Source organism: Dermacentor andersoni, chromosome 7, assembly GCF_023375885.2.
Source record: "Dermacentor andersoni chromosome 7, qqDerAnde1_hic_scaffold, whole genome shotgun sequence".
Lineage (NCBI taxonomy): Eukaryota > Metazoa > Arthropoda > Arachnida > Ixodida > Ixodidae > Dermacentor > Dermacentor andersoni.
In genome coordinates, this window is record NC_092820.1 from 83,248,157 (window position 1) to 83,272,476 (window position 24,320).

Below are 24,320 nucleotides of genomic sequence, written 5' to 3' on the forward strand. Positions count from 1 at the left end.
CGCACCGTCGTCTGTTCATCGATGGCACGGGGTGAGCGTGTCCACCGATCCCAACATATACGAAAACAAAGTGCCCCGTGAGCAGAGGTCTGTCGGTGGCAGCTGCTGTGAATTGCACCCACGCATCACCCGTAGGCTGCCTCTCACGATCCCCCCATTAGCCAGGTAGTCATGCTACACTTTGCTCCATTTGCAATGTGCTGCATGTGACAGATTGTCCGCGCCAGCCAGTACATCACGAAATGAAAACATGTATATAGCTGCGCTCAAATTTCACATTAAGGACTATCGTAATCGTCAATAAATTTTTTCTCATTCAGATTTTCGTTTTCTGATTGCCTGACAATTTGGAAAATTTTGTCGCCCCTTTTTTTGTAAGAAATGTCCGTCGATAACTCTACTTATTTTCACACAATTCTGAATTTTAAGGCAATGAAATTACAATTTAACAAAGCAAATCGCTAATTTTACCGACTTCATTAAATCAAGGTTTAGGTCTGTGTAGTTAATTTGTAGTAGGGCGAGGCATGCAAAGGGCAGCAAGTAATAACTACTCGGAAGAAAGAGAACATGAAATCATTCAGGATGTGCAAATTACTCATACAAGAGGACATATTAGATGCCCTGCAAATTCAGATTACTTAAGCGGTGGCACCAGGTCTCTCCCGGACACAGTTACAGAATCTGCAGTAGCAAATACATCTGGGTTGAGGCTTTCCTTTCATGTGGCGATCAAAAACAACTGCTGGTTTGTGCACTGCAGTTTTCACCTTTATGATTAGAAATATTCACTTATGTTGCTGCGTGATGTGCAAAAGTTAAAGCAGCCGCTAATGACTAGGTTTTTTTTTCTTTATCAGCTTTGAGCGCCATCTCAGTGTTGTTCAAATTGCTAACTGTGAGTTTGGCCGTTTGATGCCATGATTCACGTCACGTGGTGTCATCGCCATCTGCTCGTTCCATGCATATCAAGCTTCTTCATGCATTAAAAGTGACTTACGATATTTGCTGTATAACAAGTGTAATCTGCCGGCCTAGCTTTACCTGAATCTATTAGCATCTCTAAAATGATGCACATGTTGATAAATTTTGTTCTTGGTTTTCTACGTTGCAGATGCTGCAAACAGCAAATCACTGTGAGTGTGAACGTTCAGTTCATTTTTAGACATTACAATCTAGTTGTTATTTGTCCCCTCCTGTAGTTCAAGTTCGTGGTTTTAAGCAGTGCTAACAACTAGCTGTGCACTTGTGTTGTCGTAATGCGAAACTGAGGCACCTTGTCTTGTGTGTCGAAGTTATGTTGGTATGCCAGCGAAACTGATTACTTGTACAGTTGCCAACGAATGAAATGCGATGTACTGTGAGCACTTGTTGTCTTAAACATATTGTGGCGCTGTGAATTCCATGTGTTTCTTGAAGGTAGTGAGAAGCGTGCAAATCCCCTTGTAACTGCCGGGAGTGAAAGGTTGCTTTGCAAAATGAGGTACAATGCAAAACCTATCAAAGCCTTGAGTTTTGATACCGAGCAGGCTATGAACTTCAGTTAAAGGACAAAGAAGCGTCTCTCCAGGCGATCTTTTAGGGCGTTCCAATTCTGGCTAGCATCGGGGACCTTCTGTGTAGACAGCTAGTAGGACAGCTTTGAGCCCAAGTAGTGGAATGTGTCTGGAAGGTGCCTCTGCATGTTGACGCCACCTTGCGCTAACAAGAAAAAGTTAAAAAAGGCACATATAATAGCTGCATTTTAGAGCTGTGCATGTATGACCTTATGAAAAACAAAATATGGCTTGTATTAAGCTCATAGGGAAGCATGACTACATTTTCTTGTGTGCAGACGACCTTCCTGTTAAGTTTCCACACTACCTGCTCAGTCACCATCTCATTTGGACAGCAAAGTAGCCTGCATGGTTTCCGTATTCCAGGCTGGCTTCGTGAAGCTGTCTTCTTTGACGGCTTTGCCAGAATTGGAACAAGACTTAAAATGGCTGCTGTCTGCTTGTCACTCTTGTATACTCCTGTTGGACAGGAAAATTTAGTGTTACCTTGAGTTAGTGCACTTCACTGTTAGTGTCACTCGCAGGATTTGACATATGATGGTTTCCCTGTGATGGTTTAGCGATGCTCGCCACATAACATACTCGCCATTCAATGCTTTCGTCAAACTATCTTTGCCGTGTCTCGGGGAAATGCTGATGCAGCGCATTGCTGCGTAGCGCTAAATGCTTACGCATTGCATTGGAAGCGGTAACTGCGACATTGGAAGGACGTTTAATCGACTACATTATGCTCAAAGAGGGTTGGAAGATGCAGCCTATTTGGCGTTCCATTAGTTTTGTGGCAAGAGCAAAAGTTGCAAAGCAGTAAAAACTGGATGACAACAGGCAAGGACAAAAGGCCCAACAGCTGTCTAGAATGCACACACAAATGCTCAAAATGCATCTGATAATGTGTGCGTCGAGAAGGGCTTGTAAGACAAGGAAAAGCGGAACGCCTCTTGCGAAAGGTGCCCATGCGCACTACCATATGTTAAATAATAAAGTGCAGAGAACAAAGTAAAGAAGGGATTGCCAAGCATGACTCATTTTGTTGTTTTTGTTTATGTAGTTTCCTTTAAAACTATAAATAATGCCTGCCAACTTGGATTTGCAGAAATGAGTTCGTCACATGACTTGCATACAAGTGCATTGTCATGTGAAAATAACGACCAATTTTTATCCCCTAAATTGAAAATATATATTATACGTATCTAACCCAAAAACGAAGGACCCTATATGCTCATTACATGACCTACCCTAGTGCTTGAGTTACTGTAATACACTCATTGAGCTCTGTACAAGCGCTGGATTTTTTTCTTTTTAGCTGTTGTGGATGTGTTGGTTTAGGTTTTATCAAATGGCAGAATAGTAGCTTTTTTCTCTGTTGTTGCATCCTTTTTTCCTGCTTGATATGGTTTACTGTTGATGTTGTTTGTCTGTTTCCTGTTGGTGTTATGCCACTTTTATTAAAGAAGTGTCATTATTGATTTGTGTCCTTTTAGCCTGGATAGCATTGCTGCGAAAGTGGAAGAGGATATGGCATCCCAGAAGGATCCCATCAACAACGTTGCGGAGGCGACAGTAGCAGTGGAACCGGTGGCTGATGCTGTTGAAGATGAAGATGATTACGACCAGTGGTTAATGGGTGACGACAGCATCTTGGTGGCCGCAACACAGGACATTGACGTGTTGTCACCCGCCAGGTAAGAGACCACTGGAAGGGAACGGTGTGTGCCGGGTAGTGCTCTTTAATTTCCGAGTTCTCTGGAGAAAAATCTGCTAGCCTCCTGGTTAGCTGCAATGGTAGAGCGATTGCTCCAGATAGGCTTTCTTCCCAGGTTTCATCTCCACACCAGGACAAATGTATTTTTTTTGTAACTGCCCAGCTTCCTTTTTCGGAGAAAACTGTTAAGGTTTATTTCCCCCGCAGGGGCGTCTGCGTCAGCAGGCGTTTGGTGTGTTGCGACACCACGGACCCGAGCACACGAGGGTTGGACCCTCCCGCGTGTAGCCGTGCGCGGCTTAGCCGTGTCTGGGGAAAAGGGGATCCTGGGGGTTGAGCCGAAGCTGGGTGTTTGGACCTTTAAGGCCCCCCGGCGGAGGCAACACACCTCTTCGGCCTCGGCTTCACATAGACGGCACCCCCGGACTGACCCACCCGGGGGAAATCGGTAGTTGCCTTTTCCTGTCTCTCTCTCTCCCTCCAACCTTCGTCTTTTTCTCACTTTTAATCTTTCCTGTCCTCTCTTTATTTTCGTGTTACTTCCGACTTCGTAGGCAGCGAGGGTTAACCTTGTGCACTATATCCACTCTTGGGTATATGTATTCGGTTATAGCGGGGTTGTACCGCTGGCGTGCGCAGAACTGAATATTTCCGTCCTGTGTCGTCCCCTGGTTGGGCTCCATGGTGGGCGGCGGCCATCCCTGCCGAAAACACCATACTCCTAATGGCCACTTCTTTCCCTCGACTACCTGATCGCCCTCAAAAACGAGGGCGCACCGAAGATATTTTCCAATTTCTTGGAAAGAAATCGCAAAACTTCCCCCGATTCCATGTAATTCATTCAAGCAAACCTGAAAAGACCATGAGAATGATTTCTCCTTTCCTGGTATCTAAGTATCTCACTGAAACTCTTGGTACAGGCTATAAAGCATCCAAAATGGCTAGCGGCGATCTCCTTTTGGAACTCCGCGATCCAAAACAGTTTGAAAATCTTCCTAAAGTTGAGTCATTTGGGGAAATCCCAGTAACAGTAACCCCACACCGAACTATGAACACCAGCCGTGGTGTTGTTTCTGACGATGATATGATGGAGCTCACAGAAGCCGAACTGTTGGAAGGCTGGAGTGAGCAAAACGTGATCAATGTTAAAAGAATCATGCTAAGGCGCGACGGGAAGGAGATAAAAACCAAGCACCTTGTACTGACTTTCTCCTCAAGCATTCTGCCTGAGACACTCGAGGCCGGCTACGTAATGTTACGGGTCAGGCCGTATGTTCCAAATCCTCTCCGCTGCTTCAAATGCCAGCGTTTCGGTCACAGTTCCCAGAACTGCAGAGGCCGGCAGACATGTGCAAAATGTAGTTCTCGCGATCATGCCTCTGAAACATGCGAAAACGCTCCACACTGCGTGAACTGTGATGGCGAGCATGCCGCATACTCGCGGTCATGCCCGTCTTGGAAGAAAGAAAAAGAAATAGTCACAATCAAAGTAAAGGAAAACATATCATACAAAGAGGCACGCAGGCGGGTTTCATACCTTCCTAAGACCACCTTTGCCGAAGTGGCGCGTCAGGGGGCAGCGTCACAACGGCCTCCGGCGGCTGTCCGACCCACAAGCAGTGAGTCGGCAGTCACGCCATCTGCCCCCGCGACGGTTGCAGCTAGCGCTGCTCCGTCAACCGAGGAGAAGAAACCATCGACCCCGAAGGAGGGCGCAGCCGAGGCTGCCTCAACTTCGGAGGTTCCTTCCTGCGCAGCCAACGGCCGGCGTAGCCAAATCCCTCTGGGAGCCCCATCGACCTCCGGGCTGGTGGGCGCAGGGGTCTTGCCCTCCAAGGCGGGACTCCCTCTGAAATCTTCCCGCTCGCAAGAGCACGTGTCCGGCGCCTCACAAGAGGCAATGGACACTACACCCATCCTCAAGGCGCACCAAGCGCCTAAGGAGCGGCGAGGCTCCCTCGAACGCTCCAGAAAGAACAAAACCCCTATTACAGGGCCTCGAAAGGGTTCTGTAATCTAAGGCATCCCGTCCGTTTCCGTAAACACAGCACCAATTTATTTTAAATATGGATACACAAATCATTCAATGGAACATTAGAGGTCTCCTTACAAACCTTGATGATTTGCAAGAACTCATCCACAAACATAATCCAAAAGTGCTGTGTTTACAGGAAACACACTTAAAATCAAAATACACAAACTTTCTTCGACAATATGTTACTTTTCGGAAAGATCGCGATGATGCTGTCGCATCATCGGGCGGTGTCGCAATTATAATTCAAAAAAGCGTAGCGTGCCAACGTTTACAGCTACGAACGGCCCTTGAGGCAGTGGCGGTTCGAGCTGTTTTCCTTAATAAACTCGTCACCATTTGCTCGCTTTACGTACCCCCACACTACAAATTAAACAAACATGAATTTCAGTCATTTATAGACGAATTGCCAGAACCTTATGTTGTTCTTGGCGACTTCAATGCGCACAGCTGCCTGTGGGGCGACTCTCGTACAGACGCGCGAGGTCGTCTCGTTGAACAGTTCCTTTTCTCTTCTGGTGCTTGTCTTCTGAATAAGAAGGAAGCGACATACTATTCTCTCGCAAACAGAACCTATTCCTCAATAGATCTTAGCATAGTCTCCCCGTCTGTACTGCCTGAACTTAAATGGGAAGTTGCCGACAACCCTTACGGCAGCGACCACTTCCCTATACTGCTAAGATCACCTATAGAAAACGAGTATCCACCATACGCTCCTAGGTGGAAGATTGAGACAGCTGATTGGGAGAAATTTCGATCTCTAACTAGTATCTCATGGGCTGACCTGTCTTCGTTAGGAATTGACGCTGCAGTCGAGTTTTTTACAGCATTCATAATAGATGTCGCATTTAAATGCATATCAGAAGCAAAGGGCTTGGCCTGCAAACGACGTGTCCCATGGTGGAACAACGATTGTAGGATGGCTCGTAAAAAACAGAACAGGGCGTGGGGGTTGCTACGCGCTTCTCCCACTGCAGAGAATCTAGTCAACTTTAAAAAAGTAAAATCCGAAGGCAGGCGAACCCGCCGACAGGCCAGACGAGAAAGTTGGCAGAAGTTTCTATCGAGTATAAACTCGTTCAGAGATGAGGCGAAAGCCTGGAACAGGGTCAATAGGATAAGAGGGCGACAAGCACATGCACTCCCTTTGGTAAACACAGAAGGCGATACCCTACAAGACCAGGCGAACTCACTTGGGGAGCACTTTGAGCACGTGTCGAGCTCAATTCACTATTCCCAATCCTTTTTGAAACTTAAAGAAATAGAAGAACGCAAGCCACTCTTACGAAAATCCAGAGAGAATGAACCGTATAACCAGCCCTTTAGTGTCGCCGAGTTGAGAGCTGCATTGAACACATGCAAAAGCACTGCACCGGGACCTGACAGAGTCATGTATGACATGATCAGAAACTTACATGCTGACACACAACTTACACTTCTCACACTTTTCAACACTATGTGGGCTGCGGGATACCTCCCACCCTCATGGAAAGAAGCGATTGTGGTCCCTGTTCTTAAGCAGGGTAAAGACCCTTCCTTGGCGGCAAGTTACCGACCGATAGCTCTTACAAATTGTCTCTGTAAGCTTTTCGAAAAAATGATTAATCGCAGACTTATACACTTCCTAGAACTCGCCAATATGCTCGATCCCAATCAGTGTGGATTCAGAGAAGGACGATCGACTGCCGATCACCTTGTGCGCATTGAAGGAAATATCCGCGATGCATTTGTTCATAAACAGTTTTTCCTATCAATATTCCTCGACATGGAGAAGGCGTATGACACAGCATGGCGTTACGGGATCTTGCGTGACTTGTCGGGAATGGGCATCCGTGGAAATATGCTGAACACTATTGAAAGCTATTTGTCAAATCGTACCTTCCGAGTAAAAGTTGGTAATGCACTCTCACGTCCTTTTACGCAGGAAACTGGTGTACCCCAGGGAGGCGTGCTGAGTTGCACTCTCTTTATCGTTAAGATGAACACACTACGTGCCTCACTGCCACCGGCCATCTTTTATTCCGTATACGTAGACGATATACAAATAGGCTTCAAATCCTGCAACCTCACAGTATGCGAGAGACAGGTACAGCAGGGCTTGAACAAGGTTTCCAAGTGGACAGACGAAAACGGATTCAAAATCAACCCCCACAAAAGTTCCTGCGTTCTTTTTACTAGAAAGAAAGGCCTGGTTCCAGATCCTTGTGTTCAAGTCTGTGGACATCAAATACCTATCGACAAAGAACACAAATTTCTAGGTATTATACTAGACTCCAAGCTTACTTTTATACAGCACATTAAATATATTAAAGAAAAATGTCTAAGGACAATGAACCTACTTAAAATTCTATCCCACTCAACATGGGGTAGCGACAGGAAGTGTTTGATGAACGTTTATAGGAGCCTGATTCGATCACGATTGGACTATGGCGCCGTCGTATATAACTCAGCCGCTCCGAGCGCACTAAAGATCCTAGATCCTGTCCACAATCTAGGTATCCGCTTAGCCACTGGTGCTTTCAGAACAAGCCCGATTGAAAGCTTATACGCGGAATCAAATGAATGGTCGCTCCATCTACAGAGAACTTACATCACCTTTACATATTTCATAAAAATACACTCCAATCATCAACATCCATGTTTTAACACTGTTAACGATATGACCTGCACTACACTATTCCATAATCGTCCTTCTGTAAGAAAGCCTTTCTCGCTTCGAGTGAGGGAGCTTAGTGAAGAAATGCATGTTCCACTCCTCGGGCTTCGCCTATTGCATCCAGCGAAGCTGCTACCTCCTTGGGAGTGGCAGCTGGTACAATGCGACACATCTTTTATTCAAGTTACAAAGCACGCTCCTGAGGCCGAAATCAAAATGCACTTCCTCGAACTCCAGCACAAGCATTCCTGTGCAGAGTTCTACACAGACGCTTCGAAATCAAATTCCGGGGTATCCTATGCAGCCGTCGGCCCATCCTTCTCGGAATCCAACGTACTTCATCCGGAAACAAGCATATTTACGGCCGAGGCCTACGCATTACTCTCTGCTGTGAAGCATATAAGAAAATCGAAACTTCCAAAAGCAGCGATCTATACAGACTCCCTAAGCGTCGTGAAGGCCTTAACCACAATCAGCAAACATAAAAATCCCGTATTTAATGAGCTCTATTCCGTCTTGTGTAAAGCGTACTCATCTAAGCAGCATATCATAATATGCTGGGTACCTGGCCACAGGGGAATTGAAGGCAACGTTCTGGCGGACGAGATGGCCACGTCTATAGCATCGCAAGCCGTTAACCCTACCGCTGAGGTGCCTGTCACAGATCTGAGGCCTTTCTTGCGAAGGAGATTGCGAGACCACTGGCAACGCATGTGGGACGCGGAAACAGATAATAAGCTCCACCTGATAAAACCACAGTTAGGATTCTGGCCCTCTACTACAAAATCGCGCCGAACAGATGTCCTATTCTGTCGTCTCAGAATAGGGCACACGTTTGGCACACATAATTTTCTACTAACCGGAAGTGAGCCTCCAGCCTGTGGTAGATGCGGGGAGAGGCTGACCGTACTCCACGTCCTCCTGGAGTGTCGGGAAGCCGAATCTGAGAGAAAGAGACATTTTCCCTTAGCGTATCGGCAGCACATTCCCCTTCATCCATTAATGTTACTCGGCCCAGAACCGCTATTTGACACCAATGCACTTTTAAGTTATCTGAAAGATGTTGTATTGCATGTTGTTAGCCCCACATGTTCATAGCGCCTCCTCTCTTCAGAGGATGGCGCTGTGATAGTTCTTTCGTATAGCACGTGCCTCTAGGCCCTTGTGTTTCAAGGGCTCCTGCGAGGCAACAGTGCTCCAGCTATTTTAACCATCTCATATACTTTCAATTCTATGTCATTCTTTTACGATGGATTTTAATGTTCATAGTATTCGTCATTAATCATGGCCATAATTTTATATCACGTAGATTTTATGCACTTTACAGCAACTATTTTTAGGCCACTTTACAGCCAAGTCACATCTTCATAATACATCGTCAACATCACCACTTGTCATGGCGCTCTTTGGCCACACCTGGCCCTTGCGCCATTAAACACCACATATCATCATCATCATCAAGGTTTATTTCGTAGTGTTGAGATAAACTTGGTTTACGACAATTCTTCCATTTTGAGCATGATCTTGGTGGCGAAAGATGTATTTTGACCCCACCATAGCATTTTTATTGTACACTTCACCATTAAAGTTGTAAATAAGAAGAAAAAGAAAAGGCTTCAGTAATTCCTCCTGCTCCGAGCTAATTTACTGCGGCATCGGCTGGATCTCACGGCAGGCATGGTCATCTTCTCAAGGGTGACTACTAGTACTTTACAATGTGTACTTACGGTACTCAGTCTTACCTCTTGACTGGGAAGGATCCTCCGGCTTGCAGCAAGTGCGGCAATAATCTCGCAGTCCTCCATGTTCTTATTCAATGCCCTGCAATAGAGGCAGAGAGGAAAACGTATTTCCCTTCTGCATATCCCGAAAATATACCTCTTCACCCGGCATTTTTTCTTAGCAATGAACACCTTTTGAACCTGAAAATAGTTTTCAGCTGAAATAGACACTCCGGAAATCATTTGGCCAGGTAATTTTTAGCACACAATTAACAGCCCTTGTAATCAATGGCTTTCTTGAGGTTCTAGTATCACTGTTATGTTTCATTGTATCATGTTTTTAACGAAACCCAATTGCCATAGCCCACATCACTAACTAGGCAGTGTCATTATTTTAGTACCTATATATTGTACACCGTTTACAACGACAGGTCTCAGGCCCTTTTGCAGCCATGTCATATCTACCATAAGGAATTCACTGTCCACATTATCTACAATTCATTGATAACATTACCATTTGTCATGGCGCTCTTTGACCATACCTGGCCCTTGCATCATAAAACACCACACATCATCATACTTCGCAGTCTGCACGGTGTTGTCTTTGTCTGCTACTTATTGTCTCTGTAGCCTCTGAAGTAGCATGTAGAATCTCCATAATTCGAACTCCAAAGGGACTGGAAATTTATTTGAATAAAACCTAGTTGGAACTAGAAAGAGTCCTTTAAATATGGCATCTGATCAGTTGTGAGGTACAGTTTGCAAAATTAAAACTGTCACTGGGCTCGCATTGAAGTCTTGTGTATGTTTCCTCCATGAGCTCGCGACACGTGTTGGAAGAAGCCTAGGTTCCTTATAAACTCCAAGTGCAATAAGATCGCCCCTCGCGTGCTGTTTGCTATGGGTGCGAGGGAAAATGTACAAGGGTGAGCTATCGTACTGCGGCGCTAGGAAGGGAGCGCGTGGTAATGTGATCAAGCTGAGGCTCTTTCCTGTTCCTTTTGAAGGGATGCTAAAGGCAAATACTAGGTCATCATCAGCTGTTTAAATACGATTCCAGAAACCTCAACACTTGTTTCGTGTCAAGAAAAGACTTAGTTTACGAGAAAATTGCGTTGAATGGTCCGAATATTTTTATCCTAATTCAAATCTCCTGCCACCCAAACGGGGAGGGGTGACGTTGCATACTCCATCACAGCGCTTTGCTGCCGACGGTGAGTAAAACGGCACCCGACAGGTGGCGGTACGATTTTCTGTACAAAATGCAACCGCGTGGCCATGGAGAAACCAAGTCAAGACACAAGCGGTGGATTTGCTGCTGCAGCTGCTTTTGGTCAAGTCACGTGGACCGTTCAGGCATCCCGTGACATCACATGGAAGTGGAATTATCTGCTACTTGCAGTTTGTGCGAGTTTCGCACTCCAGCAAAACCGGTGGAGTACTATGTGACAAAGAACCTACTGAAACGTGGAAGTGTAGGCGGCGCAAAGTCGAGTGTAAACGAAACCCTTCGACTGCCCTTGTCATTGTCAAGGGTAATGTCAGTGAGGTTGTTTTTTTCTAAAGATGAAATAGAACTGGACAAGTAGCATTTTCTTTCGGCTTATAATGCAACACAATGATGTTTTTTATAACGAGTGGTTGAGTACTAGTGACAGAGTTTAAATGAGGAGTGCCTTTGTCATCAGGCAAGTACTTGAATGTCCCGTGGAAGTCTCTAATCGTATCCTGCATTCACCTCAATTTCTCGATTACGAAGGCTCTGTTTGCAATAGTATTGACGCCTTAGATATCCTCGAGCACTAATCTATCACTTTAGCTTGACTTAATATTTACCTTTAGTGTCCCTTTAAGCGTTATGGGGGGAGGAGAGTGTGCACTGCTCTGCTTGCTCCAGTTCTCTTGGCTTCCTGCACATCTTTCCTCGTCATTTTTACGGCACGCAGTATTAAGGTAGCTGATGATGCACCGAACCGTTGCCTTTGGTTCGTGTTTGTCTGAAAGGAACTGCATGGGAGTGAGAGGTTTTGTTTGAAATAACCATTGCATGGTTTTCAGTTTTCGAATTCGTGGCAGTTTTTGTGTATTCAAATACAAGACTTTGCCGGGACCAACGGACAAATCCAAATTATCCGTCAATTCAAATTAGGAGATTTCAAATTTTTAGGATTTCACTGTACATCAGCAGCAGGAACACAAAGGTACACACCCATGCCAGCCAGCAGTGGCACACTGCGTCAGTTACTGCAGACAAAACCCGAGACATTGTTATGTGCACATCCAGATGAGACATGACCCTGGTGCCCAGTCCCAGTAGAACAGGCAAAGCTGGAGCACCTTATATGGCAGTGCTCGGGCCTTGGTAATATTTGGCACCGGGTAATTGAAGACCTCCCTACGGAACGAGCGACCGCATTCGTTCCACGAGTGGCTTCACTCCATGCCGGAGTGAAAGCAAATACTGGACTGCCTTTTAGACTTGATCCAGAAAGCACAACTCTAGTATTTCATTTTGCCCTGACAACCCCGCCAAAGGGCAAAACATGACGGCTGCAGCCCCTAGTAGTTCTTTGGTTCAATAAGGTCATCTAAAGCAACCAGAGATGGCACCGCTCTCACAGTCTCTGTGGTGAACAAAACTCTGCACAATTCGCCAAGTGTGAGTGTTACATGATAACTCAGTCCTGAGTGCATCTGGCTCCCAGCTGCACGTTGCCACAGGGGCATGGGCTTGACCCCTAGCGGCAGTCATGGGCACAGCTTTGAAAAGCCTTTGTCGGCTCAATCCAGGCACTTGGCGGTAGGTAGGTTCCCACCTCACCTTATTTCGGGCCTCTTCAATGAAAAAGAAATTTGTGTGCAATGGTGGGATCGAACCTCTGTCTTCCAGCACAGCAGAGCCTGGTGCTTTAACCATCAGGCCACAATTGCACTTATGCAGTAGACGTCTGTTAATTCGACTCTGGTTAATTCGATTTTTTTGTAATTCGAACCTGACCGAAAATCCTGGCCGACACCCATGCATTTGTATCAGCCCAAGCGTTTGTCATTTCACTCCTAAAATTGGCTTTTGCTGGATGATTTTAACCTGACCAGCAACTATGCATGCACCTCACCCCTGTAGTGACCCTGATAATGATCCCATTAGTGGCAGCGTCTGTCCGAGTGGAGCTGAGGGGACAACGAATCCGTTAGAACGTATGTCATCTCTCGTGGAAAATGCCTATTTTCCGCCTGCCCTAGGAAGATTTTCAAGCAATAACCGTAGCTCACAATGTCTGATTACGGTATTTACATGATTCTAATGCTTGTCTTTCTTTCTTTCTTTTTTGAGAGGAAAATTGGGCCAAAAATTGCCTGCACAGTGCAGTCAGGCACGAAACCAAAACCACCTTCGCAATGGTCGTATGTGTTACCGTATAACACCATTGTATTGTGGCAGAGTGAAATAAAAAAACGTTGTGAAGCTGATTCTGGGAAAACCGGCCTCCTTTGTGCAACAATATTTCTTGCTAGAAAATCGAGTGCATGTTAGATTTCTAGTATGTCTAAGAGCTTTAATGTCATTCCTACGTTAGTTTTCTCCTTTGGACGTATAGAAAGTGAGTGAACACTCTAAAAAAATTTTACACCCCTTGGGGCTTATCTTGTCCCAATACAATAATCGTCATCTGCTTTGCTTGCGTTTCCTCTCTTGAAAACTCGGTGCTCGCTACTTTCCTGTCGAGAATGCTGTGTCAAGCTGATAACACGCAAGCCATTCATGTCTAGGAAGTACCGGGCTCGCAGCGTTACAGAAAGGAAATGCGGGCAAGAGAGATGACAATTATTGTTGGAGGACAAAACACAACCCAAAGGGTGTAAACTTTTTTTAGAGTGCACATGTTAGAATAGGGCAAAATCAGCCCAATGAATCGGCAACGTATTGGCATTTTTTTCTGCATCTTGTTTAATTCGACCTACCGGATAATTCAATTGATTCATCCGGTCCATTCGGAGCCAAATTAATGGAAGTCGACTGTATACTCATCTCATGCCACTTCCAACTAGCACTTTGAAATAATGGGAGCGTGCTTTACATTCCATAGCACGAGGGAGAATGTGTGTGCACGCATCAGTTTCCATTTGGCTACAGACTTGCCAGTGTCCTTTATTTGTGTCATATTGCAGAAGCTGCTTAAAGAAGTGGGAGCAGGCCAGTTTTTCTCATTGTTACCCAATGACAACTGGCTCTTTGAGACGCTGTGTTAGACTGTTCCCCTTCCGGGATTGGGTCACTCTACCCAGGCCTTTCTCTATAGCAGTTAAGGCTGTGTAGACACTGTGCGACATTGTATTACCTTCAAGATCGGCCCAGATCATAATGAAACAAGCTGTAACATTTCGTCACCAAAGTATTAGAAAAAAATTTGTCATCGTGCCATTGCCATGATGTTATCATTGTTGCGGTCGTCTTGCTGCTGTTGTCGCACATTAAACATACTCGCATTGCACACACAACTGCTTGCTTTGCACAAGCATGTTGGTCCACGATGAATCCTAAATCCTGAATGAATCCTAAACAATGCTGGATAGTCGGCTACCTGCAAGATGCTTCGCATAACATCGATTTCCACACTGTGTGGTACGCATCGTTCCGCATATGCGGCAAGTTATTTTTCATCCTCTTTCAATTCCATTAATTTATCATTTCTTTTTTTCAATTGGTCATTACAAGTAATTTCCCCTGTGTTGTTGTCCTTGGTGTCTTTGTTTGTTGGCTTCTTATATTATGATTAACAAAAATCAGGCCCCTCGGTTAACCCCCCTTTCTTCTCGTTTATTGCAATCAATATTGAAACTTAATAAGAGATTATGAGTCTTTGTGTCAATGGGACTGCATGTTGTGATAGTACCAGCACAACCAGAATGGATATTCTGTAGGGGTATGCAAATAGTGATTTTTCAGAATGAATCAAATACGAATCAAATAGTGCCAGAAGCAAGTTGAATCGAGTCGGGTATTGAATACGTTTAGAATAGTTTTCGTATAATGACTAGCCGTTACAAGAATTTATATAAAATGATGTTCACATCCTAGTTTTCTTAAAGTTAGCATGTTTCTGTCATTACATGGCATGTTATGAAACGTTTTTTATAAAAATCACAGATGGAGCATTAGAAGCAAAGAAGTAGTTTCTTCTGATGCACACGACTCTGCAGAGAATGCGAATGGTCACTGTACAGTCTATAAAGTATGGCTACTTAAGTGATGTACCCTGCCCCACTACGCAAGGTTTTATCCTTTATGGCTACACCATGCCTGCGGTGGTGAAAATTTACCGTATTTCTGCTCCAATTTTATGCTTATTTGGGCGCATTTGACGTTTTGAAATACTTGTGTTTGCAAATTGAATGTTTGTAGTATATTTGCATTTACAAATTGTGACTATTCGATTCAAAGACCGGATAAAATAGGACATTATTCAAATCGTTGTTCGAAGGTTTCAAATTGTCACACTCCCCTATTATCGTGCTTTACGGTATAACTGAAGGTTCTTCAAACCATGACTTTGTAGCATTAGTTAACTTTTTTTTTTGTATCCCACAGGAAGTGTGCCAAAACACCGACGCGAGCGAATGGAGCACAACCACTGAGTGTTAGCCGCAGTGCCGTTCACGTTGCCAATGCCAGCTCGCCCTCAATGCGCAAGACACCACCCTCCGCATCACCACTGCAACGTCACGAGGGCCGTTCCACTCCGAAATGGAACATGAGTGCCATCCGCAAGTCACCACGGCTCTCTGCACTCTCACTCAACCGTACGCCCTCTCCACTGCGTCCATCATCAGCTAAGACCAAGAGGCCCGCTGAACTGGTGAACCATGCCGAACCTGTGAACCCTGATGAGCTGCTGAAGCGTGTTGAACCTGTAAAGCCTGCTGAACCTATAAAGTCTGCTGAACCTGTAAAGCCTGCTGAACCTGTAAAGCCTGCTGAACCTGTAAAGACTGCTGAACCTGTAAAGACTGCTGAACCGGTGAGTTAACTTGTAAAGGTAGATCCCTGTGATGGGCCAAACTGCTGATTCATTCTGCAGACAAATGCAACCTGTTTAGTGCTTTCCTGTCCGCGCCTATCACCATCAATAGCCCATTGTCGACGGTCGCAAATTCGTATTTTGCCACTTTCCAAGTGCTTTCTGACAGCTGGCTCTGTTTATTGGGTTGTTCAGGAACTATTTAGTTATTTTTGGTTATCGGTATTCTTTTCCTGAAGTGCGCAGATTTTTAAAGCACCTCCGGAAAAGGGGCAGAGTCTGCACAATGAGCACTCATACTTTCCAAGATAGCGTTGGTGCCACTTGCTGCTCATGCATGGAAACATCGCATTCCTACCGATTCCAATGCATCTGCACGCAGGTTTTTCGATATTGAAAGCAGCACTGACGCGGAAGACAGCTTCGGTTCGTCAAATTTCACTACACAGTTTTGCTTTCTTTGCCGAACCGTTTCAAAGCTGCCGTGTGCTGATCTAAAGCTATCCTGCGTGTTATAAAGGTTACAGTTTTTATCTGCAGGGAGTTAACAACGTTTGGTCGGGATCATTTGCTGGCGGTCGCACAGGGAGCCAAGTTTCGCATGGAAAGACAGCCGGTAGTTGACTTTGGCATTGCGCTAAAGCTAGTCACTAGAGTTAATGTTTTCTTTTATATCTCAAAAAGATATTTTGCATAGAAAGATGGTGTTTGCTGGAATATTGCACAAGCCTTTTGCATTCAAAATGCAGATTCTGAAATTTTTTAAAGGTCTTTCTATGCAAAGCAACAATGACGCTTTTATATAAATTTTTCTTATTACTACAAAATATTTGTTTAGATTTTTGTTTTTGCTTAGATTTTCTTTAGTAAACATGTTGTTTGCGACTATAGTACTGTCGGTAAGAGAATTTCTTCCTCTTCAATTTGATTTTTGTATAAAGCTTGCTCTGTGATAGCAAAAAATGTATTTGCCAGACTACCCGAGAACTGATGCTTTTCCCATGGGCAGGAAAGCAGGAAAGTGTTAAGTGATGGCAAACCATGTTGCCTGCAGCGAACATTGGTGGACGCTCCAATGTGCAGTGCTATCTTTTGCGTGTGAACAAACTCTCGTTCAGTCACAGAGTGGATTGGCAACTGAATCTCGTGTGTAAATTTACTCAAAACAAAACTTTTTTTATGCAAATTATATGTTCACTCCAGTCGAACTTTTGCCATCGGTGTCAGCATGAGGTTCTGCATATATTTAAGTACTATATTTATGCTATACCGTAGTTAAGCGATTGCAATGCAAACCCGTTTTCCAGGACCAAAAAAAGGGTGGGGGATAAAAAAACGCCCTCGATTGTAACTCGCACCAGTATGCCATCACCTTAAAAAAGAAAAGTCCTTTGCATTACTACGCACCTCATTCTTTCATACAGGAATACAACTTTCTCTCATTTGGAAAAACAAATATTTACTTCTAATACACTAAAGTCAAGATAAATAAAAGAAAGTTGCAGTTTTGCCCTAAAGACGAAGCATCGATTGCGATAGCAAATCAGAAAAGTAAGGATAGTAGTATTTCTGGCCGTATAAACTTTTAAACATTCGCTTACTAACTAAATTAACAAGCATGGTGCCACGTGCACTCGAGCAAACGTGAACAAATCTCTTTCAATGACCACGGAAACTCTTTATCATTATGCTGGAGTGAGGAAGTGCAGTACCAGGAGCGAGCGAATTGACCTTTGTGCGGCCTCTCGCTTCAAACCCGAACTAAGCGACGAGAACACAGCGCAGTGCGCCTAGGTGTGTCGACCCCGTGTCCATCCATCGCAGATCGTTTCCAAAATATGAGCCACACGGCTGTGCCTTACGCAGCAGCCGCCAGAGTAGAACGCCTTTCCTACTTGCGCCAGTCCCAGTCCCGCATGCAAGTTTCGGGAACTCCGAACGCCCGTGATGCGGCCTGATTTCCGTCCACCTCTGCACACGTAATCACTTTCTTTTTAATTGCGGCATCGTGATGAGCTTGCCGTGTCTTTGCAGTCGGCACTTCCATGCTGACAGAGCAAACGCAGAAAACGGGAAGACGGATGGTGGACTAATGCCTATGCACACATGCTACAGCATATGGAGGAAGCTACCGCAGCTAGGCTTGAAACGTGTGCGCCGCCGCCATTTTAATATACCAGTGGCGATATCGTAAGGCAGATTTAGGGTCATACTCGATTCTAACGCGCATGCAATTTTTGGACCCGTTTTATCTGAAAAAGACTGCGCGTTAGATTTGAGTAAATACGGTGTGTTTATGCATGCAGTTTATGCCAGGTGATCGTATACTATTCAACTGCCAAAGATGCTCAGACCAGTTCATAAGTTCTTGACTGAATTATCCCTCAGAATTTCAAGAATGGCATCCCGCAAACAAAGGTAATGAAACGTAGCATTTGCAGCACATGGCTTTTATTTTAGTTCTTCTCTGACTATTAAATAATAAAAGTGAATCGCAGTATTGGTGCTCAAACCTGAAAGCGATGTGATTTTACTAGTGTGGCCCTTTATGGGCAACAAAGCAGCTTCTTTGTGATGCCACTGCAAACCCAGCACGGCGTGTCAAGTTTTTAAGGGACCCAGAAAATTTGCCACACTGGCGTATGCCACGTCTGCGTTAGTCGAACGCGGATATAGTTAGAACACCATTCGAGAAGTTTGAGCAGAATGCTAAACCTTGCTGCTGGTGAAACTGCTAATTTTTTTTTCCTTTTAATATAGAGCTGTTATTGGGACTTTACCTAACCTATGTGAACACTGGAATTTTCTGTACCAAACGTCCATCATTATAAATATCTGCAGCTATATGAGAAACCAATGGTCATACAACGCTGAAAATTCAGCTACATGTTGGTGTCCTTTCTTTTTCTTCTTCTTCCTCTTCTTTTTCTTGTTGTTGTTGTTGTTGAAGTGACAATAATAGAATGAGACTTAGTCACCCAGTAATGGCAACAGCTACTCCTTTTCACATTATAGTAACATTAATAAAAGAAATATTGTAATATAAGAAGAAACAATGTCATAGGTTAGACTTTAAAAATCTAGAGCGGAGCTTGCTAAAAAGAGTTACTGTTTGGGTGATTAGGGTAATGTGTAACAAAGTCATAAATGTAAGAGTCAATTAGATGCATTGTAGAAAATTGTTAAATTTGCTAATGTGATTGCATAAGTCACTGCCTATTCTTCAGAGAGGCTCGAGGTGAAAGGAAGATGGGGTTGACTAGTTGCACCGACAGCTTTGCTTGGAATTGGGTTGGGATTCTCCAAGGTTTCATAATTCTGCCAAATTTTTTTTTATAGAAACAAAAAAATCAATCTTGTTCAAATCTTGCTGATAACTATTTAAGTTGGCTGAGATATGGTCTTTGTTTGCAGGGTTTTTGTACTTTTGCTGTCCCTGGTATGCAGATCAGATCTGGCATTCAAGAAAAACATGTTCTTTCTATCTTGCCTTAGGCACCATCCACACAAGTATGCTCAAGATCGTCATCAACAGAATTGCTCTTTGACGATGAAGATGAGCTCCTCGACCAAATTTGTTGCACCTACGAGCAGCAACAACAGCTGGATGCCAAAATTGGGGCAGCTACTGTAGCATCTTCATCTAAGACTTTGACATCATCTACGAAAACTCCATTTCACAGCATCACATCGACATCACATACTGGAGCAGTTGTTTCCTCTGTCACTTCGAAGGCTAGCACTATGCTACCCTCAAAAATTGAAGCTCCCAGAGTGATGGTATCTAACAGCCGTCTTGGCACAGATTCTGTTAGGAAAATTGGCCAGCAAAAGAATGGCCATAATAATGTGGCCATTCCAGCACAACCTCTAGCGGCTCTCCGTCCAACGATGTCCATTTCAGCAGTGAAGCAGAGCTCAAACTCGACAACCAAACCTGGATTTTCATCTTCGCTGAATGCGACAAACCAGCCAAAACCAGGATACACCGACTCTCTTCAGCAGCCAAGAGTGATTCTTGAGAGATGCACTGCGAAGTCAGTGAAAGCCCCTCCGCACAGAAAGGGCCCTTCATCTTCATCGGCTCACGCTTCTACGGCATCAACGTCGATGCCGTGTCTGAACACAAAGTCCCCTTCAGAGCGACTGTCTACTGGCACGGTACGTCCTCAAAGTGCCGAGTTCAAGACTCCGGTGAGGACTGCAGATGCTGCCCTGGACTTTGATGACGATGACTCGGATCTGGCAACGCCAGAAGTCATGTCATGGCTGGAGGAGGTTGAGTGTAAGTATAATAAGATTTCACTGAGACTGGACCAGTGCTGTCAGTGCTAGGGAAATCTTAATATATATAGGGACTCTGCATTTTCTAGGGAAATAGGGAAATTTGTTCTGATCTAGAGAAATTTCACGTTAAGATATTGAAACAGCGAACTTTCTAACGGGACAACATGTTCTCCTTTCAGTCAGTGCAAGTTGTCTTCGCATTAGCATTAACGAAGCTTTGCTAATACGGTTTTGCCATTCATACCTCTAGCTGAACTATCTATGGCTGTGCACTCCGAATGAAATATTTATCTGCTAACAGCAAAACAAACATATGCTGGTACAATAAACAAGGCAGCACGGGCACATCTGGGCATAAGTGGACGCACATATCTAGCACTGAGCACGGCAATGTGGTTGGGGCGCTAAACATCCGACTACGCACACGTATACTAAGATTTGCCTCGAATCGCCCATAGGCAGAGCAACCTTGCACAGAGACCTAGTGGTCATGTGTCTGTACGAGTCTTCCTTTGGAGGAAAGATGAATATTAGCCTCCTGTTTTTCATGCTTCGCTGCAAATGATATGTAAGTGTGTAAGTATGCTACATGAGTACACGGCATACAAAAAAATGTGTTCTCATCTTTTACATTGGCGTTGCGAAGTGGTGCACTGTTTTGACACTGTTACATTCTGTAAGGGAGGTCTGGCACCCATTTTCCATGTAATCTCGGAACTTCGCTTTAGATGCAAAATAACTTTGAATAGCAATGAAGTATTCACACATACCTTGCTCGGCACTAGGTATGTGTGTCTGATTATGCCCAGATTTTCCTGTGCTTCTTTGTTCGGTGTTATAGCATACTTTTGTTTAACCGCTTACAGATAAGTGCGTATTTTATTCAGAGTGCACATACATTGACAGCCCAGCCGGAGGCACGAACAGCAACATCACAGTAGCAGTACTTTCTTTAAAGGGCCCAAGGCATCCACACACTGTCGTTTACTCGGTGGAATGTGTTCGCTGTGTTCGCTGTGCGACCAAAACTTGTTATTTGCATGTTAATGCGAAGCTAATTTGCAAGTGACTGAAATCGGAACACGCCAGCATGTCAACAGTTACACCATTTAAATGTCCTAGTGCAAGATTTCCCTAGATTTGGTCAATTTTCCCTACTTCCCAAAACAATGTGCAAAACCCTTAAATCTGCATAATATTTCCCTAGAGTTGGCAGCACTGTTTGTATTCTAAGCATGCAAGCCTAATTTACCTCTTCACTAAACAATATATGCACATTAGTCATTGCCGCAAAGGGTATGGTCGGAAACGAGAAAAATGATTTATTTTCCAGTGCCTCAAAATCAACTGATCTGCAAAGCAAATTTGAGCACCAAAGCCAGGTTTTTACCCATTGTTGCACTGCTAAGGCAATTCATGGAGTATGTGAAATTTCATAAACCATGAAATGGCACACAGACCTTTGCCACAGGGCTTGCACCAGGTCTTGGTTTTCTTTCAAAACATCCTGCCAAAAGGCACTCAAAGAGCACAATTTCAAAAATGCAGGCTTTGAGCGCTGACAAAATTCTGCCATTTATGTTGTAGAAAAGCTAAATGGACAGCCTCCGTTTGTCCAGATTGCTTTAAAAACGGGAATGCTGTTGCCATGCATAAGCTGAGCTTGTCCAAACCAAAGTTTACTAGTATAACGTTGGCAAGCTAGGCTTGTCCAGAGCACTTTAGGGATTAATACACTACGCTTGGATGCAGTAATTGCCTGTTTCATTCAAGGTAAATCTGAAGTGCACATCATCGGCTGTGTTACAGCGCTGAAGAATTTTCTAATAAGAATGAGCAGTTTGGCATTCCTGCTGACAGATGGCACCACCACACTTAGTATGTTTTTTCCCCCCACCCACCTTTTGTTTATCAGCATGGCTGCACACAATTTGTATTTCTGGCTTATTCTTCACAGAACAAGAAACTGTACTGCAGCTAAACTTGACGTTGTGCGAAATGCATCACGAGATCCCACTTGCACGCAAAATTTTAGCACAAATTATCCAGTGGTATAGCCAGAAGAGGTGTTTATGTCAGTCTTCATTATTGGTGCAATGTTTGGTGCATCTGGTGCTGCTGCGCATTGCTTGCACCTAATGGCTATGGTCGTCTGTCCTTCTGCTCTACGTTGCAGCCCAGCCTGTACAAGTCAAGCGCTGCACACCAGAGGAGATAGCCAAGAAACGAGCAGAGGCGCTTCAGCGACGTCGGCTCAGGGAACAAGAGTCGAACAAGTGGAAAGGTCGCCTGCGCATGTCCAAGTGAATGTGCATCTGTGGTGCGTGTAAATAGATGACCAAAGTTTTAAGAATCTATGGACATGCAGATACTCCACTCAAAGCTCAGTGCCTAGAATTGTTTTGGTGGTGACCGTGTAAGACCATCGAGAACAATTAACCGATCCCTTCCGACTTTAGGGCCTACCTTGGAGTGTGTCCTTGTGGCGAACACAAGGGAAATGGGTGGCTAGGTCACGTGTGTGTTACCGTGCGAGTGACTGACAGTGCAAAGAGCGCAGACGACTTGCACCATTTACTGTGTGAGTTGCAGTGTACAGTACTGCATTATTGATGACTACATTCAAGCTTTTGCAAGGCTGCCTGGAGGTCATGATCTTCAGCCTACCTCTCTGCGACTCACATAGAAGGGCTGTGTGTATTGTCCGCCAAGTAGTTATGAACTGTTGCATTCAGAGCAGTGTAGCTGATGAGCCCAACGTTCATGAATACCACCCGGCACATGTAAACACGCATTGTTAAATGCTTTTGAGGAGTTCTCGTGCAGTGTGTGTTGACAAGGACTGGGACTGCCACCTCTAAACAGTGAGTGCTGCTGATGAGGTCGCGAGTGAAACTTTTTGTATTGTGTTCTCTGGAACATCCTGAAATGTGTTCTTTTGTGACCTGTTTGGTGCCTTGTAAAAAGGTTGTATACTGGATTGACTTTATTGTGTTTCTTTTTTATTGTCAGGTAAAGCACTCCTGTGCCAGTAAGCTCATGGAACTTTGCTCCTACTGGGTTGAAAAGTGTGTTATGCTGTTGCTTGATTGCACAAGAAAGGCACAATCATTGCCTGCATTCTGCACACCTATGAACTTGATGCAGCTCAGCTTGTTTGTGCTAGGTCATGCACTTGAACAGAATGTAATGTGCTGGCAGTGTCTGCAATAGGGAACAGGGCATTCACTGCTGTGGCTAACGGCTTTGTGCCATGAGCCATAGACTGAAAATGCCTTTGAGAGACCATCACTGCAGAACGTGCCTTGCATCAGGGTTTCCACTGGGCAAACAGTCGCACTTTATATTGCCAGAAAGTGCTCTCATGAGCCCCTGGCAAAATTATTTCAAAAGTCCTGCTGTTTTATATACTAGGAAGTGCCATGATTCACTGACCCTGCCCAATAGTGTCTGTAACCCTGCTTTGTTACAGACACTGTTGACCAAATTTCTGGTGACATCCTAGTCTTACAAGTGCATAAAGCAGGAGTCACTTTGTGCGATTCTGCATGCACTCTCATGCACTCCGGTCACATTAGCAGCTGTGCCCAGCAAGCTTCAGTAGGCCCAAACAGTTACAACAGTCATCTCTCCAACGCTCCACATATTACATCAGATGTAGTGTTGTACCATGTGTCTCCTGCTTCTGCAGCAGGTGAAATGGAGTCTGTTGCATTTATTATAGAAGTGTCATACTACCTTGAGCAGTCGGACTTACATTAGTTGAAGAGCTCTGTTTTAGGTGCATGAACTGATGGAAGGGGCCTGTAAGCAACCAAATTAATTTTTGTACTGTGCACTGACTTCTGTCTCGTGCTTTCATATGTTTTGTTTCTTCCTTTTCTTGTTTACAATAATTATGCATTTTACGACATTTGTCACTTGTTTTGGAAGACTTTATGTAACATGTACAGTGCTCAGCGATTCAAACATGATGATTGACCTGCATGGCATCCAGTGCTTTTTGCGCCATTGGTGGGTGCTGGAGACACTGAGTGGATCTGTTCTGGTATATGATGAAAGCAAGGGCATTTGTGATGCATTATGATTTCATTTGGCCCCAATCCACCACGCTGTGCTCATCGCTCATGTAGGTGGATTATCGCGTTTGAATTGCTGAGCACTGTACAGTTCATGTAGGTGAAGAGAATAGGTGAATCTATGCTGACCAAAATCTTGCAACTCAATATTTTTTGTACTATAAGCTTGCTTAAAGTGTGCAACAGAGCTCCTTGTAGTTGTGTTGGTGCTCTCCGCTTGCTGTGGTCATAAGTCGGTTAAATAATAAACCAATGCAAAGTCAATTC

At 44.5% G+C, this 24,320-nt stretch overlaps 1 protein-coding gene across 2 annotated transcripts in view; it reads left to right on the forward strand.

Annotated features, from left to right (window-relative positions):
• The window catches only part of LOC126534179 (uncharacterized), a 33,881-nt gene extending 9,561 nt beyond the window's left edge, over positions 1–24,320 (forward strand). For both annotated transcript variants that reach the window (XM_072289236.1, XM_050181431.3), the window contains exons 6-10: positions 1,115–1,136; positions 3,038–3,238; positions 15,258–15,687; positions 19,183–19,972; positions 22,151–24,320. In XM_072289236.1, coding sequence (XP_072145337.1) covers positions 1,115–1,136; positions 3,038–3,238; positions 15,258–15,687; positions 19,183–19,972; positions 22,151–22,281 — 1,574 coding nt within the window. In that variant the 3' untranslated portion in view covers positions 22,282–24,320. The remainder of the gene's footprint in view (positions 1–1,114; positions 1,137–3,037; positions 3,239–15,257; positions 15,688–19,182; positions 19,973–22,150) is intronic.